Source organism: Melanostigma gelatinosum (assembly GCF_949748355.1).
Source record: "Melanostigma gelatinosum genome assembly, chromosome: 24".
Lineage (NCBI taxonomy): Eukaryota > Metazoa > Chordata > Actinopteri > Perciformes > Zoarcidae > Melanostigma > Melanostigma gelatinosum.
In genome coordinates, this window is record NC_136657.1 from 7,041,104 (window position 1) to 7,062,290 (window position 21,187).

The following is a 21,187-nucleotide window of genomic DNA, read 5'->3' on the forward strand; positions in this document are numbered from 1 at the left end:
AAGCGTGCCGACAGTAAAAATGGGGATTTTGGCAACAGATGTTTTAGGAATGTCAGGTCTCCTCTGTCTGCTTTTGGAAAAGGTCAAAAGGAGAAAAAGTCAGAGAGCGAGCGACGCTGTGCATGAAAGGGTGACGTTTGGGGTTCTTCACTTACTCTTGGGTTACTTTACAACATTTTACTTAAGACAAAAGTTTAAAAATCAAACTGTCCTCTGGAGAAAATCCTCCTTTAATTAAACCCAGATCAGCTTTTCAGCCAAACCGGGTCATTCCGAAACAGTCTCACATAATAGGCTCCGAAATGCCAATTTTTTTTCCTTTTGCTCCGTTTCGTATCAGCTGAGGATTGCGAATGGCTTCCAGAGAGTTCTCCCTGTCTGACCTTATCTTTGAAGCATCCGTCGGCCTTGTTCTATATACAGGACTTCCAGCTGATGTACTGACCTTCTGCCTGCCATGTTGGAGGTCCTCACCTCCTGAGCACTGGGAAGCTGTGAACGGCTTCATATTTCAACTCATATTTCCCAACTGACTTCACTCGTGAAACTGTAGTTAATATAAAATTAAACATTACAGTATGAACATACGCCAAAGGATATTTCTGAGCTGGTTTTCATATATTCACAGTCGCCATTATTTGTAAACGACTGCAACTGCAAAGTTTCATGTTCGGCACAACATTTCATCTTCCCAGCACACCAACGGTAGGGTGCTATTTGGAGTGTATTTGGGTGAGTGAAGACAGCTGTCGGCAGAACCCACATCTTTCCAAATTTACGATAAAGATGGTGGAGATAAATGAGTGATGCAGGCTATATTTAGCCGTTATTTGGATGCAAGGTCTCTGAGACGGGTGGTCACATTATAGACCTGCAAGCAAACCAAACTATACTTATTTTTTATTTTTTCATATTTAGAAATATTAGAAAATAATGGTGGGAATGAACTTTTTAAAGCATTTAACATATTGTGTCATGAAAATAATGGTGTAATCTCATTTCCATATCAAAAGCATAATGTGTATTTGAGTGTTTCCAGTGAGTGCTGCGCGACGCTTCAGCGTTTCCTTTTCACCCGGACACATTTGCGTTCAAAGGGCGGCGCTATCGGCTCCTCCAGAAGGGCCGAGACCGCTCCGCACGCACACACTTCACCCGCCGCCTCCTGTCTCTATGCTGCTTCAGAAAGGCTCGTCAGATCGGTGTATTGAGTGTGCTTTTCTCTCCCCCAGGAGTACCAGATCGATATTATCTTCGCCCAGACCTGGGTGGACACCCGTCTGCGCTTTAACAGCAGCAACAGCAGGCGGCTAACCCTCAACAGGTGCGCTGGGTTCACTGCGGGTATACGGCTGTAGCTCTAATTCACACATGTCTCAGTCTCAGATTAGAGAATCACAGCATTTTATGTTTAACGATGTTTTTTGAGGGTTTTTTTTAATTAACTCTTAAGACGCCGCTGTGACACTTTCTTTCCACTGTAACAACTGTTGTGTTTCAACATTTTCATACTGTGATTATCTCATTCGAGAGCAATATTCGTCTCTCTCTCGGGAAGAGGCCTGTAATTGATTGATGTGCTTTGTTTTCACTGCGTCGCCCGGGTATTTTATTATCCTCTTATTGGGAAGTGGATCTGCTTCATACATTCCAGAGAAAGATGAAGGAACTCAACAGGAATCGTTTCTTACCCTCTTTCTCTTTCTCTCTCTTTGTCGGCCTCTTATCCAACCAGCAATATGGTTGGCTTGATCTGGCTGCCCGACACCATCTTTAGGAATTCCAAGAATGCCGACTCCCACTGGATCACGACGCCCAACCAGTTGCTCCGGATCTGGAACAATGGAAAAGTGCTCTACACGCTGAGGTAAAATACATGAAAACACACAGTTCAGTATCATAATAATTATACGTTTATTTTGTATCACGCTTTAAAAGGTACTCAAAGGCACTTTACATGTTAAAAACAGAAACAACTCAGCACGGTAGAGAAGTAAAAATCATTTTCAATGAAAAGTGGAGACAAATACAGACATTTAAGACATTTGGAGACATGGGAAAATATGGACATTGGCATCTGTTACATCACCCCAGATTTTAAATAGTTTGAATATGGATTTCACTTTATAGCTTCCTGTCCTTGGGAAACAGGAAGGAAGCCTGGGTGGTGCAAGCAGCAACGTACGAACTTGTCGTACTCATTAACAGGCAATTATTGGTGCGTTTTACCCATTCATTCAAGCTGCAGTCATCTAAAATTCATGTCCCTCGCAGTAGTTTTTCAACAGTGATCAAAACACACGGTTCTGTATGTCGCCATCAAGCTTGTTAGTTCACATCAGAGCACCCGCCTCCTGTCCTCAAAGCCCCTGAAAACACGGTTTCAAATATCAGAGGAACTCTGCATTAGATTATTTTTTGCGTTTACACATATGAACATCACACAGGTTCTTGTTGGCATGTGGTGTTAATATTACAGGTGTGTAAAAACAACAGATGTAAAATGAAATGCATTTTCCCCAAAGTCCCGTTTTGTTTTATTGAGTTATTTGACGCTGTAAAAAGGGGTGTGACGTCATGATTGACAGCTGCTCTGAGTGAAGTAGTCACGGACAAAGATCTCTACATACGGTCAGTAGTTCATACAGCCACTGACCCGTGTCGCTAGCGAGCAATGTCACCCCTCCATAACCGTGACAATATAGTCAAGATTCAAGACTCCAAAGTAAGTATCATTTTTCAGGAATATTGCTTTTATTTTGACAGAACCAGTAGAATTAGAGTTTGCAACCGTGGAGAGAGAGAAATGCAATAAAGGGCCCCAGCTGAGGTCAGCCCAGGGACACCGTGATTAGGTGCTTCTTTGCCGACACACGACACACTTCAATAGAATCTTAACTACTGTGTCCTCCTTCTGGCTCCTACTTCAGTATAATTAACTATATATTTCTTCCCCGCATGTTTTTCTCAATATTGAAATGAGAATATCTTCGCTTTTGCTCCAAAGCCGTGCTGTACCTCAGCACAGAGGAACAGAAACTCCTCTTGTTCAACATGTTACTGCTTGTTTGGTGCTGCTCTCTGTGACGGCTTCTCGGCGGGAGAGAAATGACACACGGGGGAGGGCGTGCGTGGCCTTTTGACAAAATAACCCTCGGCGTGTCAGAAAAAACCCACTCAGGTTTGGAGTGGACAGGTTCTTTTTATATTTGACCTCAAACCTCAAGCTCTGACATGAGCTTTTTCTGCCTTGAGGATCCAATCTCACCTGCGTACCCAGGACTTCTAACGAGACCTTGTTCAGACAGCAAATACAACCATAGTTTCTTTTCCAGCCTTCGGAGGATCGCTCAGATCCCGTCTTGTGGAGTTCAATCAATCCAATAAAGGTGAACCAGAATGTAAGAAGAAACCCGTTCTAATGACCTAAAATCCACCGAATAATAGGGGAATGATTTGGGGTGTTTTAAGGGTTAATAACCGCTTCAACTTCCAACCAAGTTTAAAGCCGCACTTATCCATAGATTTATATTTTGAGTTTTTTTTGCTGAAGCTTTGAATGTGTGTCGTTATTGTAGTTGTACAGATGTAATTTATGCTTCAGACAGCTGCGTGCCTCCCTTTGAAAGGCTAAAATGAAACAAGTATAGATTGAAGCAGAATATTGCGTGTTGTGTATTTTTGAAATGATTACATCTCTCTTTTTTGTAATACATTTTGGACTTGATAACACTCTGGAGTTAGTCGGAAACAATCCTAAGCAGCCACTGGAGCCTAATTCTGCAAATGGTTTAATAATAACCGTTTGCAACTGTGCAGAAAAAGCTTCTTTCAACACAATAAATAGACGTGCAAAAAATCAGTTACTGATGTTGAATTTGAAAATGATTGTTTCATTAAAAGGGTATTAAGTCCGAAAGAGGCGTATGTTTGGAGCCGTATTTGCATTGAGTGACGCATCTCTCACACTCATCTCGGCCGTGTTTGCGTTCCTCTTGCTCCCCTCACCTCGGCTCGACACTCTTGCCCATATTTGGTCTTCCTGGCTCCCGACAAGGATGGAAGATTATGCAAATTGGGACTGTACGCGACATCATCTGCACTTTGTTCACCGACAAGCAAGACGAGCGAGACAGTCATTTTCCTGCTCCTGTTTTGTGTCAGTGAAGTCGGTGAATTAATGAGAAACTGTACCGGAGACAAAGACAACACGGAACAGGCCAAAAGAAAAACCCAATTTCACGATGGTCTCATTGTTACGGCCATTATCGTATCCAGTGAAATTAAATTTTATGGTGATATCAAGTAACACACGGAGAATATAAATGTAGTCTGATTTATATTTTGCATGTAAACCTAATCCGCTCTCTTTGTGCTCACCAAAACATCTGGTGTATTGACCTGGCCAGTGATGATAGCTAAGCACTCCCAGGGCCCAGAGGCTTACATGCCTCTGGGCCCTGGCCCGTGAGTCAAGCAGTTCTATCATTTTGAGGGATTTCATCAACGAAGCAACCAACCTGGTTCGAAGCCAGCGCTCCGTATAGTGCAGTGTAAGAAGTGATGAATATTGTGCTTCAAGCCTTTTTTAAGTATTTCTCTCTCTCTCTCTCCGTGTCTCTCTCCTTCAGGATGACCATCAACGCAGAATGCCAGCTGCAACTCCATAATTTCCCAATGGACGAACACTCCTGTCCCCTCGTCTTCTCCAGCTGTGAGTATTGGAAACGCACACACTCACAAACATGCACGTTTTGCCTGACTCGTCGACCCCTTCGAGGTTTGAATCTGTGGCCCCGACCACGGCTCTGAAGTAACAGCACTGTGCTGCGTATTGATAAATCCACGGCGCTGTCCGTGGTGCTGAAGTGCAGAACTGAGAGCTCCTATGAAGCAGCGGAGGTTAAACAATGTTGCTGATTTACACCTACATTTCCCACGCATTCAAATCAGTTTTATCAGCTTTAGCTGTACAATCCATCTAGTGTTGTATATTATTGAGGTAGATCAAGGAAAAATGTTTGATTATAATCAACACATCCACATTTCTATATCCGAAATTGGCAACATATCCGAGGAGATGCAAACTGAAAAGGAAATGAAACACAAATGGATTACCTCAGCCCTACTGTGTTGGTAATAACTATGGATATGTTCTTGCACATTTAGAGCCAGAAACTGTGGCATGATTATTGCATTAGCACTACGATGGCTAGACGCTGACGTGAGATTGGAGTCCCCAAAGCGTTTATCGTCCCATTAACCAGTGCCTTATTAAGTTACCCCCCCCCCCCCCATCTAAAAAGCACCAAAATCACATTTAATTTTGTACGACGGGTCATTCTGTTGGACCAATCATCTTCCAGTGCTAGATATGATTTAATTAAGGTTATAATCATCACCTAATGCGCCCACAGATGGCAGTATTCATCACAGACCGTTGTATAACCTCGGCGTCTGCATTGAGTTCGGCTCATTGCGTGACTTACTTTCACATCACAGAGTGATGGGAGCGGATGTCACTGTCACACAAAAGAGCAGAGCAGAGGTAGTGAAAGAGCAAATGGGTCTCCATTATGCCTCTGCTCTCAATGAAAGGATCTGCAGTAATGACCCTTTTTTAGCAAAACCGTGTGGATGGAGATTTCCTTTCTTTTCTGTAGCTGCGACGGAGCTTCAACTTCACTGATTTAAATGCATTTAGAAGTTCTGAAGAAATAATCTCTGTTTAACTGAAAGAATGCTTTTCGGTGCCAAAGGAGCTTTGTACATCAGGGTGATAATGGAGCGACACGCGACGGCCGTCACTGTTCTGCGCTGTCCAAACACAGTGTGTAACATCTGGAACATCCTCAGCGCGTGTTGCTGCTAATGTATTATGATACTGTAGAGGCCCTAATGCACAAAAATGTTCCGTCTCTTCATCATGAAGCAAATTAAAAGCCTTCCCGTTACGGCTGCAATCAATCTCATGAATAACAGCATAAACATGATGAATGCCTTGATGGCCTCACAAATCTATCTCATTAATTCTTAATATGTTTTGACAGCGGATGTTGTTTTTTTCCAGACACTCTGCAAACATGAATTCCTGGCTTTTAAGCGCTCTCCTTCTAGTTCATTCCAAGTGTCATACATTCGGAAACACTCTTCCGATGACAGGTGAGCTCAGCATAAATGCCCTAACTATGATTACACGGACCCATGCGGTTACCCACACCACAGGCATAGCCGTAATCACGCCGCGCCTAAAGAACACCCTCTGTGGTGCTATATTAGCAGCGTATTTACATTCTTAGCGCACATACCATTATATATGAGTCATGTCAAATCAGTCACAATATGCAGGCCGTGATTGATGTCTTGCTGTGTGCAGACTGACATTTTCAGTAGATTTCTTTGCTCTACTAATTTGTCACAACTGAAAAAAACTAAAGTGTTAGCATGGTTTTGCTCACCCGACCCTTTAGATTGCAAAATCTATGCTCCATTTAAAAACAGGACTCAGAGGCGACAGTCATTCTAGCGGAGCGTTGAGCTATATGCTACCTGTAGCGTGTCAGCATGCTAACATCTGCTTAGCTTTAGTGTTATTAACGTGAATGGGGTTAGCTCTGAAGCTAGCAACAGCCCAGGCTAACTTAAGGTGGGCTGACATTTAAGGTGGAACAGCTATTAAGTGACAAGGTTGGCGCTCCTTTTTGAATTTGATGCTAATGATAGCATAATTCGGTCATTACTCTTGTGGATGGTTAACGGTTAAGACATCACATATGCAAATTGGCACTTGGCATAAACTAGCAACATCTAGCGACTCTTCGAGCAGGCTTGCCACTAAATGTAGTTGGAAGCAGTGGGATTCATCCTCTTGGGACCATGAATGTCTGTACAACGTTTCACCCCAAACTATCCGGTAGTTCCTTTTTAAAGGCAAGCCGCATAATATGGTAAATAGGGCTGAAACCATTCAGATGTCAGATTAGTAGACTGGATTATTTGCTTTCTAATCTATTTTTCAAATATAAAACGTCTGTGGCAGCAGTTGCAAAGTGATCACTTCCCAATACAAAATGCAGGATGAACCACCTGTCAGTGCTGTTGGACCAGGCGGCTCATGCATTTAAAGATGTACTCAGCAGTTCTGTCACTTTCGTCCAAAATGCTGTGGACCTCCAGCATAACTGCCACGGGGCTTGTGACATTATTTGAAGCCCCCGGCACACGAGTTCTTGAACGGTCAATCATGAGAAGCTTTCAGTCTGATTTTGTGTTCCTCATCGAAAACCGTTTGGTGTCGGTGTAAAGAAAAAGGGAAAGAATCCTCAATGCTTTCCGTTTTAAACAAATTCCCAAAGCAGCTGACGTTGGGAACAAGCTGCTCCTGACCTTGTGTACAGGTGTGGCTGCTGCAAAGACTCGCTGCTCTGCAAAAAGTGGGGAACATTATGCTTAAGAGTCGGCTGGTTTCTTTCTATTGCCCTCACAATAACTTACTCCACACACTGTAGTGTATCTCAGACAAAGCCTGAACGCCATGAGCATGCATGCTGTAGGTAGCATGGCCAACTAATTATTGTTCATAATAGCTGCAGTATCACGATGGCTTACATTTCCCAACGCAAGAAACGAGGAGAATTCAAATTAAATTTTTACTTCAAAACCCTCATGTGTCTGCTCGCATGATGTTGTTTCATACCGCACACATAACAGGACTGTGTTTACAATGATATGGCAGCAGCGGAGATCCCTCGTGGTGTTTGCTTCCAGGGTAGACGGGGCCAATATTGGAGGCAAAGCAACAGAAGAGGGTCGTTTATATCACTGGTGAAGAACATGTGGCTTCAGGGGTCTTTCAAAGGCGTGAAATATGAGAAACACGGTGTAGCTTTGAAGATGCACTGGTAACATAATGATAATACTGTTTGCAGTGAGGATAATTGTACAAACACCAAGAGAAATATGATTGCAATAATGTTTGCCATCTACTGTTTGTTTGGGGGAAAGTTATGTTTGTGATTGCTCTTCTTGGTGAGACTTAGGGCTGGGCGATAAATCGATTTAATCGATTAATTCGAATGTGTGCTTTAAGGCGATGTGTTTTATTGAAAATCGAGAAAATCGCCCCCACCCCTCCCCCCGTTGGGTTCCCGTAGTTGAGTGCGCGCGCATTGTTTACAAACGAAAACAATGGCGGCCAGCAGTGAAGCTCTCGTTCTTAAGAGAGGGAAGAATGTGTCTTCCGTGGTCTGGAAATGGTTCGGGTTCGTGTCATCTGACACAGAACAAACAGCCTCAAACAGAGGCATGCCGCCGAGTGGGAGAAGTGTTGGAGGGAGCAGGACCGCGGGAGCACAAGCGACGCTGTCTTCCTGGCAAAAAATATTTAGAAAAAACATGCACTACTGTTTAATACTGTTGGTTATGTTGTGAATGCACTTGATTTTGTTTACATGCACTTATTTACTGTGCACAATATGTTATGTTGATGTTAGATCAGATGTTGGACTTTTGAAAATGTGAATGTTAAAGGGTCACATACATTTTATTTCATGCTGTGTTTGTATCAGTGTATTCAGTTAGAAAAGCTTACTGTCAAAAGTTACATTTGCACAGTTGTTTACAATGGAAGGCTACTATTTAATGCCATTTAATGTTATCTTTAATTTAATTTTATATTTAAATGATTCAGGCAAACAAAAGAGTGACCAAATACTTTTTGTATACTACAGGCACCTTTCTACAATGTTCAGGTTTTGTTTGCACTTTATTTTTATCAACCTACGAGGGAAAATCATCACAAAATAAAATAAAAAATTGTTTTCAACAGCTTCTGTCATCTGCAAAAATTTGTGGGGGAAAAAATCGATTTAAATCGTGAATCGGATTTTTTGTAAAAAAATCGGAGATTTTATTTTTAGGCCATATCGCCCAGCCCTAGTGAGACTATTCAACATAATTAAGACCTGCTCATCGCTGTCGTTTGTTTTGCTTCTTCTTTTGTTTTTACACTGTTAGCTGAGCATAGAATTCCTTGCGTGCTGTTTTGTGCTCGTGCTTAGTGATCGGCATGTGAAATCCTGCCGTAGTGTTCAGCATGTCCAGGATCAGTGGCGTTAATGTGTTTCCAGCAGGGTCATTGTACTTGAGCGATACGTAGCCTATAATCTAACACTAGAAACAAACATTTCAACATTTCTATCAATTAAAGTTAAGCAATTTCATTGTATTTTCCCTTTTCACACCCAAGATGAGCGTGTCTTGCAATTAAAGGCTGCGCAGTATTTTTTACCATTAAAATATAATCTCATTCAAGAGCACCCTTGAGACCAATTGACTTGAAATAGGTGAAATTATTCCACTGAAATTAAGATGTTACACTGAGTAGTACACTGAATTACATGGGAGACGGGTGTTTGTTCAAGCTGGGTGCACTTCAGCAAACAAGTTCCTGAATGCATTTGTGTAAATCGGGTATAAATCATGCATACAATAAATGCTGTGTTGATCTCTCCTATATTCCTTCTCTTTCACACTTTTGACTCGCTCTCTGTGTCGTTCCCAGACGGCTACCCGAGAGACGAGATCGTGTACAAGTGGAGCCGGACCTCGGTGGAGACTTCGGACCAGAAATACTGGAGGCTTTACCAGTTTGATTTCATGGGGCTCAGAAACACCACGGATGTGCTCACAACAACCGCAGGTAGGGAAGATCAACAGCTGTGGCGCTTGAATTGTGACTGATAATGATATAAAACTGTATTGTCTGGAACTGACTTGCTGTTCAGCAGGCTTCAAAATACAACTCTACCGCTGCTCGACTACCCCGCTGCCCCAAGCTTTGCACAGGTTAACATTAGCACCGTGCCCATAAATGTAATCATAAAACTACAAGCTCAAAGCTCGTAAGTATTCCCTCTGGGTGCAAGGGCAGAACGGGTTCTCCACTGACATTAATCAGCAAGATTACAAAGGAAGTTTAATCATTCACCCCTTTCCCCTCTCTTTCCCCGTGCTTTCAGTGCACTTTTAGGCCTCGTGTTCTTTGATGACTTCATTTAAGCGTGTTTGGGAGGCTCAGAGAAACATTGTTGTTCCAACAGGTGTCTGTAATCAAGCCCACGACTGGTACGGGGATGGACAAGTTCATAATCCATTCATAATGCTTTCATGTGGCAGATTCTAACCTTATGAATGAGAGAGATGGAGAAAGAGCATGACGTAGCCTTTGTTAACCTTGTTTATGAGTTGCATAATCCTTCTAGTTTGTGCCATGCGGTCTTTTGTCTTCGCTGCTCGGGTCTGCATAATGTCACCTAATTCAGCTTTCTCAGAGCCGAACCTCCGCTCATGAATATTCGAGGAACAGGAGATAATTCTGTTCCTCAGCATTAAGGAGCTCAGTGGAAATTAGTTGTACAGCTTCATTTTGCACTCGCACATGACATGTTCAAATCAAATGTATATATTTTGTTAAGCGACAAATCGGTTTAACTGTTTCTCCCAATGGGGAAAACTCATCAAGCGTCCTGTTTATTCCAATGAGAACTTGTATCTTTGTGCGTCTGATCACACCAGAAAAAAAAATGTGACTGAGCATCCCGAGACTCATCGGCGGCTATAATATAATAATAATTATAAATGACATGTTTTGCTGGACTCCCGCTGCATCGTCACAACACAGCCAAGCTCATTTTCTGCTGCGATGCTCAAAAGCAACGGCGAACCTACACATCTACCTCACGTTGTTCAAGAAATTAGCAGTTTTCTCATTTATTACCTAGTTTCTCTTTCCTGTTTCACTTGCCGGCTCCATCTCCACACGCGTGGCGATTAGATCCCCGGCTAAAAATACCGATCATTAATTTACATCATGACAACCTGCGAAAGTGCTGCGTTTCTCTTCCTCGCCGTCTCTTATTTCCTCCTCCTCTCTGTCTCCTAACTCTCCAGCTTTATCCTTCGCCCCTCATAAACACATGAGCGATGGGGCTGTTTTAATGAGGACAGCGTGGACAGGTCCCCGGCCACAGAGCCACCGGGGACCTCCGCCACAAATCCTCCGTCGTTATCAATTCAGCCGCGTCCTTTTCAAAAGGCCCCAATGCGGAATCCCAGACACTTCAGCGCTTTGTTCTACCATCCCCTCGCAAATTCCCCAAAAGCTCCCATTATGCCCTTTTCTTACATTGCAGAAAGATATCCAAACTTAGTGCAGGAAAAGAAATGCACTCGTACACAATTGGAGTCAAGGAAACGGCATGTATGTCAGTGTCGCGAGGAAGTAAGCAGCCACAGTAACAGTTAATGAAAGAGTTTCCCCCAAAAACAATTCCTCGCAGCTTCCAAACAGAAATACTGACCGTATGGCATGACAGAGTCTGGAGGCAAAGCTAGAAAAACTGTCAACTGGGGCGAATAAGTATTCTGCAGGAGTGTGTCGACAGAGGGGTTGTTTGCTATAATGCACAGTCGGAGCACAGAAGTCGCCATACTGCACACAGTTATAGACTATCTGTCAGTGTGCTTTTTATTTTATAGCCTTCATACAAGCTTAACATTATCATCCTGCACAATTTGCAAGAATGCCTGTGCAAAATGCCGCTTATCTCCTGTGCATTAAACTGTCAACTTAGACAATCTGTGCCGTATGTTGAGCTTGGACTACTTCTGCAACCGTGCAGGTTTGTCCTGAGAGGAAGTCGAACTCCCGTAAATTGTTGTTTAATTTACCCCTGTTGGCATCTTTAAATTGTCTTTCAATCCAACCAGCATTTATGTTCACTCTTCACCCACTTCGGATTGCTTTGAAAGAACATGCTCTTTATCTTGGACATAAATGGGTACGTAACATAAAACTAGACTGTTTTATGTTCTTAGTTTATGTTGCGCATACTGTGTTGTGATTAAGATTTAGTTTGTAACTTTAACCTGGTAATTTGCGGTACTCTGTGATGTACAGTTAATTAATTCTCTTTAGCACAAGATCGGATCACATGCATCCTTCCTTAATGCTCTCTTTGGTCTTTCTTCACAGCATTTTTGTATTGGCAACCATGGGATTTACAGAAACGATTTAATGTGAATAAAAGGTGATTAAATGCACCTTAGATGTTATCTTTATGTTCCACTTCCACACATATTTATTATGGTGGGTTGACCCCCCATTCCACAGGAAACAGCTCGGAAGTAAACAGGAAGCACTTGGCCTCCATGACGGTACCGCTAAAACGTATTATTTTCGATGTTTTTGCACTAATATTTCATAAAACGTCACAAAAAACCAAGGATTTTTTCGACTGAAGTCCAGCGCCATGGTACACTTAACCACTCACTGCTTTATACCGGTTCAACGGAGAGAAAAAACGAAGGTAGTTATGATTTCTGTGTCGCATGCTGATGCTAATCGATGTACGGATTAGCCCGCTAGCTCCGAGCTAAGTGGCGCAAATATGGATTTAAAGCGCACACAACGCAGATTTCTGGCCAGGATTTCGTCCTTTTATCACATTTTCTAGATGCTTATATGAGTAGTATATAGTTGTGTTTGGAGTGTGTAAAAAGTGACTTCTATGATAGTGTTGCCCATACGTCCGGTAAATGAAATATACACATGTACACTTCTGGCTATCAAAATGAGCAATTTCTGGATGCTACTTATGAGCCCCCCCCCCCCCCAAATTCTGGGGCGTCGTTAAAAACAGTGTAACTTAAATAGAATGGTCAAAGGATTTAAAAGTCAAAAAACGGTCTGACACTAGTTATAAAATACCTAAACATAATATTTAACCATAAAAAAACCCTAAAAACGTCACTGTACACCACCATCGAGTAAAAACCGAGTGAGCAGATAACTGTTCCATGCTGACATTTGCCATCGGCAAACACTCCTCTGCAGCGGCGTCACCATGTCATTGCTGTGCACCTGGCGATCAAAATGATTATTTCAATTCTATGTGGAGCATGAGGTGAGGGTTCAGCTGCGAGTCCAGGACGAAAGGTCTTCTACAGATGTTTTATTCACTCCGACATCCGGAGTGGTGGCAGATTATGAATCAACGATCTTCAGTAACACTTAAAGTAATGCTCGTCTGATGCTGAAGCAGAATGAAGTCTGTCACGATCCCCTCACATTGGTTGTGACATTGCAAAGTTGTTTGAGTTGGAGAGAAGGTTCTTCATGGGTTTTCTGCCCTCTGCTCCGTCTTTTTTCTCCTTCCGTCCGTGTCTTTTCCCCGTCTGTCTGCCTTCCCATTTGATCCACATTATTCTACTTTAAGCAATTATAGATCAAATTCCAAACCATCAGAAATGAATGTAACACTTTTCTGATGTCTTGTATGACCAAAAAAAAGAATGTCTTTGACACATTTCAGAGACGTTTATCGGCTCTTCACTGCACAGAAGCGGTCTTGATTAAAGTTGCTGAAGATCTTTGGACACTTCTAACGATCTCATTAGAAAAGTGAACGGGACAGTCTGTTGCTTCTAATGCTGTTGTTCAGGCTGACAGCACTGGGCACAAATGAGCGCCTGCAGCTCCTGGGTGGGATGATCTAATACTTGTTGAGATATTTGGGATGATTTAGTGGTGGGCCGACCAACACTGCCACCCCGGGATTGTTGATAAACATGTTGGTACTTTTTTTCCTTTTGCCATTTAATCAATCTCCCCCCCATCTCTTCTCTCCCGGCAGGTGAGTATGTGGTATTGAGCGTGTACTTTGACCTCAGCAGAAGAATGGGCTACTTCACCATCCAGACCTACATCCCCTGTATCCTGACGGTGGTCCTCTCCTGGGTCTCCTTCTGGATCAAGAGCGACGCCACGCCTGCAAGGACGGCCTTAGGTACACACCTGCACCACCCGTGTGGCTGCGAGGGGAGCTGTGCTTCATGTGGAAAGGGCTCATATAACGTATAATGCCATGTGTTTTCTCTTAACACCCACCAAATGAAGTAACTCATTTCTGTCCTGTGGATGATTGGTGGTGGGGAACAGTGTTGATGTCCAATACTTTGTGCTCCATTTGCTTTAATTGAAGTGATGGGAATAGTATCAATGTCTCAGCTCATTCATGCCATATCTGAGTCTAATATGAGGGAATTTAATCGGAAATTGGTGGCCGGATTTAAAGCATTTTTGAGAATTCATTCAATCTGAGATTTAGACCGCTTGATAGCAAAAGCAATAATCTCTTTTTGATTGGTAACTCAGCCTTTGTTGCAGTGGTTATTACCGGCAAAAGCAATCGTATTACTGGAATACTTGCACATCACTTAAAATTGTTGTGGCGTGAGAGAACAAAAACCATAATTCTGTGTGTGTGTGTGTGTTATACAGTATATGAGCCACTCATAAATGAATGTGCATGTTTCACCTTGAGCTGTTCATTAAGCCGAATTTGAAATGTGTGTCCCATCAGTGTTTGTATTACCGTTTCATCCTTTATTGTGGCGTTAATCTTATTGTCTTTGCATGAGTTGACAATTCTTTTGAATAATTTTCCTCCCCCACTGCATGCCTACCATCAGTTCATATGCTTTCCTGTGGATGCTGAGGTTGTGCTGGCGGTCCTTATTTAAGGTGCAACTAAAGGTAAGTGTCTGGAGAGGTCATGTCCAAGAGTCAATATATAGACGGTTTATCCAATTGGCGAATTCAAAAACTACCGTAGGCGAGGTATCCATCCTTTCAACATTTAATGCTTTTACAATTTAGTGGAGAATGCAGGATTAAAAAAAGAACACCAAATTAGTTTAAATTGAGGAAAAATGTGGAGACAAAGTAAAGTGATGTTCGTGTGATTTAATAGCAGCAGTGTACTCCAGACGAGTAGATAAAATAATGGTATTTAGCCTTTAACAGAGAGACGTAATACAATATAAAATATGACGCAACAATCAGTAAAATGACATACTATGTGAATTATGATGTAGTATGGGCTTATATTGTTATTGTCATCTATTCTGAGTCTCCTGAAAAAGAACGGTCTGATCTGTCCTTTCCTGAAGAGGACCTCAGTGTTATGAGATTTATCCACTTTGTTTTGATTTGGAACCCAGTGAGTTATTCCATAGCTGGTTTACCTCACTTATGTGGAACTTATATGACGTGTAATGGCTAAGATGGGCAGCTAATGAAAGCCTAAAATATAGCAACTGAGTCATTTCCATTCATTCTACTACCTAAGAATTATATTGTAGTTGCACGTATTCTATTTGTTATTTTAGTGTATTTGGCAGGTCGAGTATGACCAATATTTGTTGAGGGGTTGCTCATTTACCTGGTTGCAATGTAACGGCGTAAATTGGAGTAGAAGTTAGAAGTTAAAACGTCCCCTCGGCTCTCTGGCACTTTGGTAACACTTGTTGACTCTCATATCACGCACTAGACCCCAAGAACTGAACCCGATACGTGCTCTCCAACCTCCAACCACCTTCACCCCCCCGATGTCACTTGAACCGAGATGGCACACACAACTATGAAGTCCTTTAATTCCACTCAGTCCCCCCCCGCCCCGCCAGCCAGTCAGCCAATATCACAGGTCATGTGGAACGCCTCAGTGGTAATGAAGAAGTTCTATTGGAGTTCTGTCCTCAAGCGCAAAGAGAGAACTTCACTGATAGTTGAACAATAACGTCGTCTCATGTTATCTCAAATTCATTCATAAGCTAGCGTTGTTACCCTAGCGTGCGCTGGAATGGAGCCTTTGGTCTCGTGCCGTTGATGAAAGCTGATCATAAGAAGAGATTGTGTTGTGCGCTCTGCTCGGGAGACTTTTTCTTGTTTGGTTGATGAATGTTGAACATCAAAACAGTGAAGAGAAAGATGTAGATATGTGCTGAAATACTGCAACTGATTATGAAGTCTTTATCTGGCAATAGTCTCGTAACTAGCAGATGAAGATACGTTGGAAGTTTTGCTTCATGCTGCAAAGGAAACATTGCGTCGCAGTTATAGCTCTCAACAGCTTGCTGCTGCTATTTGATATATTATCACTCTGCTCACAATGCGTGTGCCCATCTGTCTCTGTCAACCTGTCTGTCTGGCTGCTTACCTAAAAACAGAACCACAGTGGAGGCTTACAGTACGTGGGTGGCGGTGTGATACATGACCAAAGGCAGTGAAAAGCTTGTGATCTCCCTCAAACAACGGGTAGCGCAGAGAAGCAAGCTGTCCCAGTCCTGATAAACATCCCCATTCGGCTCAACAACAAAGTCATTGAGCCTTTCTTCTCGAGCACATCGCCCCCGTTTTCAGGTCGGCCTGAGACCTGATCCCAGAGCTGAAAGGGAGTGAGGGGAGATAAGAGGGGAGCAAAACAAGAGTGTTGAGTATGTGGCGCCAGGCGGGAAAATGTCAGTCGGCGGGAGGAGGATCGGTCGGACAGCGGAGAGGTTGAAGTGGAAGAAAAAGGCAGGTGGTGCCGCAATGTTAATGTCTAATGTTATGGGAGTGGGACATTTATATAAGTATATATACTTCATATACTGCAGTAAAAATCATCAATACATGAAGGTTTTCCCACCTTAAACGTTTTCTCATGTATCACGGTGTATAAATATAGAGCTGACTGAAATGCCTCGCTGGGTAAATATATTATAGATGAGAGACGCCGTTAAGTCCCAAGTGTGTCCTTGGTCAGAGGGGGCTCGTGTCGGGCCATCTCACTGATTACATGCATGGGAGATGCAGCTTTAAGTCTCGGCCTCTACGCTGTGCGTGAAACACCTTTAATCAGATTAGACTGAAGTTGCCATGTGTAGCATTTTAACCTCAATCACGAGCCCATTAATTTGTAAGCATCAGCGTAATTACCACAAACAAACAAGCTCTCGCAGAGGAGACCGTCTGCTCCGATGTGCACCGCATCTTACTTTGTGTCGATGTGCTGGAAAATGTGCCGGAGTGCTTCAGAGTTAAAACCAGGAACGCCTTGCAAATAACACGCTTTTATTCCACTTCAACTGTTCTCACTGCATAATTTCAACCTCACATCAGCCTACTTTGTCAGAACATATATATTCACTGTTATTTGGGGCTGCGGTGATCTCTTATCTTTCTTCTTGCTATTCAAAACAAGCATACTGATACAAACCGTAGTGACAGCCACAGAGGACTGAAACTGCTTCGTCTTAGCTCATTGTTGTTGTAAAAACATGCGCGGAAGTTACAAATTGCAGCTGTAATATCGAAAAACTCAAAATTCAATCCCCCAGCTTTTCAGTTGAATAAAAGAAAGAAAACACTGTCGTCAAAATAAAATCCATGCAGTCTTGTGACCCGGCCACTGGTGGTACTCAGTCCTATTTTTAGACGCTCCACGAACACAAGCTTTGGTCTGTTCCACGTGATTTACCTCTGGACACGTCACAAAACATATCGTCGCAACACCCCATCGCTGTTTTATGCCCAATGTCTTTGAAATCTAATTTTGTAAATGCATGTTTTCTAAAAAAAAAATACAAAATAAAACAAATCTGTGCTTTCTGTTTGCTGTGATTACATCATGAATATTATTCTGCACTCATATTTGTTTTGCATAGGCATATGCACTGGAGCTTTCCTCACTTCTTTGTGGTGGCTCTTGTTTTCCGTCTGTCGATGTGAGACTTGGGAGTGTTGTTCAGATTGCCTGCACAGACAGAAATCACCCTGTTGCTATGGCATCATGTCGCGACAATTCCCACAGAATGAATGAAACTCTACTGATTTAGCAGCAAACTGAGTAGCTTGTGATTAGAATAAAGAGACTGAGAAAAAGATAGTGGTGTTAATGCACTTGCTGTTTTCAGGACATTTGATTTTGAACAGAAAGTAAGATTCGCGGTATTAGAAGCAGAGCTTTTTCACCTAGTTTGATGTTTAAATCGAATGAGCTGGCGAATAAGAGGAAGTCTAGACGAGCACTAAACCAAAGGAGGGAGCTTGAAATAGATGGGAGCAACTCGTCTCTATGGAAACCACAGGCAAAAACAGTGGCACACTCTGCCACGGAAGACATGTGGGAGATGAGGATGAAAGGGACACAGAAGAGAGAGGGAGAAAGGGAAAGACGGGAATGGTATAGATGTAGATACCGATGCACCCACTGGGCATTAATGTCACTGGGTTCATCTTTCTTTGAAAGTAGTATCTTAAACAATGGCAGTGATGACACAATGAGTCACACAAACTGCAAAAATGATCTTCAATTACGATTGTTATTATAGTGTGACAGTTATTTATTGATACCAGTCACTATAACAACCTATTTTAGGAAAGGTTAGCGACTCAGGATTGTAAACACTTAACAATACAATATACTTGATAATACATCAGTTGTGAAAACTAACTGTACCAAGAAAAGTAATTGGACTACTATTTATAATTGGATGGATTGGTGTATAATTGGAAGGCATTTGTCAACGGTGCCTGTCTTTTCAGAAATCTGCATATGCACGCAACACGCGACAACGCCATCCATTGAACTACACAGCCATGGGTGGCAGTGCCTGGGCATGGCGTTCGGAATGGATTTATTTAGAAATAGCTGGCAGACGGGCTAGAACCAGAGAGATTGTGGGATCGAACCGTTTTGTGAATTTTTTCGACGTGCTATACTATGACCGTTTTGACAGTTTTTTAGACACGCTATACTATGACCGTTTTGTCAACATGCTATACTATGACCGTTTTGTGAATTTTATCGACATGCTATACTATGACCGTTTTGACAGTTTTTTAGACATGCTATACTATGACAGTTTTATGAATTTTTCGACATGCTATACTATGACCGTTTTATGAATTCTTGACATGATATACTATGACCGTTTTATGAATTCTTTAAACATGCTATACTATGACCGTTTTATGAATTCTTGACATGCTATACTATGACCGTTTTATGAATTTTTTCGATATGCTATACTGTGACCGTTTTGACCGTTTTTTAGACATGCTATACTATGACCGTTTTGTGAATTTTTTCAACATGCTATACTATGACCGTTTTGTCAACACGCTATACTATGACCATTTTTTAGACATGCTATACTATGACCGTTTTGAGAATTTTATCAACATGCTATATACTATGACCGTTTTGTGAATTTTATCGACATGCTATACTATGACCGTTTTGACCGTTTTTTAGACATGCTATGCTATGACCGTTTTGTGAATTTTATCGACATGCTATACTATGACCGTTTTGACCGTTTTTTAGACGTGCTATGCTATGACCGTTTTGTGAATTTTATCGACGTGCTATATACTATGACTGTGTTGGGAACGTAAAGGAGCGTGTTTGGGTTATCAGCATTTAAGAAACTGAATTCTTGACATCGATAGAATTATTAATGTATGTAACAATTATTAATGATTATTAATAACAACGGGGCACCACCCTGCGAACAGGGACCAATAACCAAACCTCATAATGTCAATCGTCGGGTGCGACTACACATTCAGTGACAGTGAAGGGTTACGTTCGTGCACAAGGCTACTACATACACATGCACAAGTAATCACAGACGACTGCTCCTTAGAGTACAACAGAGTTTATTAAATCAAAATAGTAAATGATCAAATCAATTAATATTGCAACCAATAAACGTTATACAATTTGATACGCCTAATACCTAAAGCTACTGCTAAAGACTACAAAGATGGTGGCGGTGAGACTGCTGTATGTAGGATTTCGAAAAAAGTTTTAAAAACAGTCATAGTATAGCGTGTCGAAAAAGGTAAAAACAGTCATAGTATAGCGTGTCGAAAAAGGTAAAAACAGTCATAGTATAGCGTGTCGTGAAAAAACAGTCATAGTATAGCGTGTCGGAAAAAGTTTTTAAAACAGTCATAGTATAGCGTGTCGAAAAAAGTTTTAAAAACAGTCATAGTATAGCGTGTCGAAAAAAGTTTTAAAAACAGTCATAGTATAGCGTGTCGAAAAAAGTGAAAAAACAGTCATAGTATAGCGTGTCGAAAAAGGTAAAAACAGTCATAGTATAGCGTGTCGAAAAAGGTAAAAACAGTCATAGTATAGCGTGTCGTGAAAAAACAGTCATAGTATAGCGTGTCGGAAAAAGTTTTTAAAACAGTCATAGTATAGCGTGTCGAAAAAAGTTTTAAAAACAGTCATAGTATAGCGTGTCGAAAAAAGTTTTAAAAACAGTCATAGTATAGCGTGTCGAAAAAAGTGAAAAAACAGTCATAGTATAGCGTGTCGAAAAAGGTAAAAACAGTCATAGTATAGCGTGTCGAAAAAGGTAAAAACAGTCATAGTATAGCGTGTCGAAAAAGGTAAAAACAGTCGTAGTATAGCGTGTCGAAAAAAGTTTTAAAAACAGTCATAGTATAGCATGTCGAAAAAGGTAAAAACAGTCATAGTATAGCGTGTCGAAAAAGGTAAAAACAGTCATAGTATAGCGTGTCGAAAAAGGTAAAAACAGTCGTAGTATAGCGTGTCGAAAAAGGTAAAAACAGTCATAGTATAGCGTGTCGAAAAAAGTTTTAAAAACAGTCATAGTATAGCGTGTCGAAAAAGTGAAAAAACAGTCATAGTATAGCGTGTCGAAAAAGGTAAAAACAGTCGTAGTATAGCGTGTCGAAAAAAGTTTTAAAAACAGTCATAGTATAGCATGTCGAAAAAAGTTTTAAAAACAGTCATAGTATAGCATGTCAAGAATTCATAAAACGGTCATAGTATAGCATGTCAAGAATTCATAAAACGGTCATAGCATGTCGAAGGATGATCTTTGTGGGTTTGACATTCATTTGAAGTGTTGGACGTCAACCTCATAATGACACAAACAAAACAAAATGTAAAGTCAGGAAAAATCAACCAATTTCATTGAATGTTTTACTCAACAATCATGAATCAAATCAAAACAGATCATTTCTTTCTCAACAAAAATGTATGAGGACTCCAGGTAAATGTCAATGGTTATGGGCAAGTGATAAGGTGCGAGTGGCATGCGTGTGTGTGTGTGTTGGGTTGTAGTTCCGTTCCAAGCTGAGGGAATATATGGCAGTTCAGTTCAGTTCAGTTCATGTCAGGGTGTGTAAGAGTGCGAGGAGAAGAAGGAGTTTCATGTCTTGACTTATCTTGATGAATCCCCGAAGTTAAGGAGGCCTCAAACTGGTCCAAGCTGGAGCAGAACACGATTCCTTTTCCACCACCTGCTCCCGGGATCAGCACAC

The 21,187-nt window shown here is 41.7% G+C and overlaps 1 protein-coding gene across 1 annotated transcript in view; it reads left to right on the plus strand.

Annotated features, from left to right (window-relative positions):
• The window catches only part of gabrg3 (gamma-aminobutyric acid type A receptor subunit gamma3), a gene marked incomplete at both ends in the record, with an annotated part of 89,067 nt that overhangs the window by 27,164 nt on the left and 40,716 nt on the right, over positions 1–21,187 (plus strand). Inside the window, 5 exons of the mRNA XM_079296702.1 lie at positions 1,233–1,324; positions 1,736–1,867; positions 4,632–4,714; positions 9,563–9,700; positions 13,695–13,847. Coding sequence (XP_079152828.1) covers positions 1,233–1,324; positions 1,736–1,867; positions 4,632–4,714; positions 9,563–9,700; positions 13,695–13,847 — 598 coding nt within the window. The remainder of the gene's footprint in view (positions 1–1,232; positions 1,325–1,735; positions 1,868–4,631; positions 4,715–9,562; positions 9,701–13,694; positions 13,848–21,187) is intronic.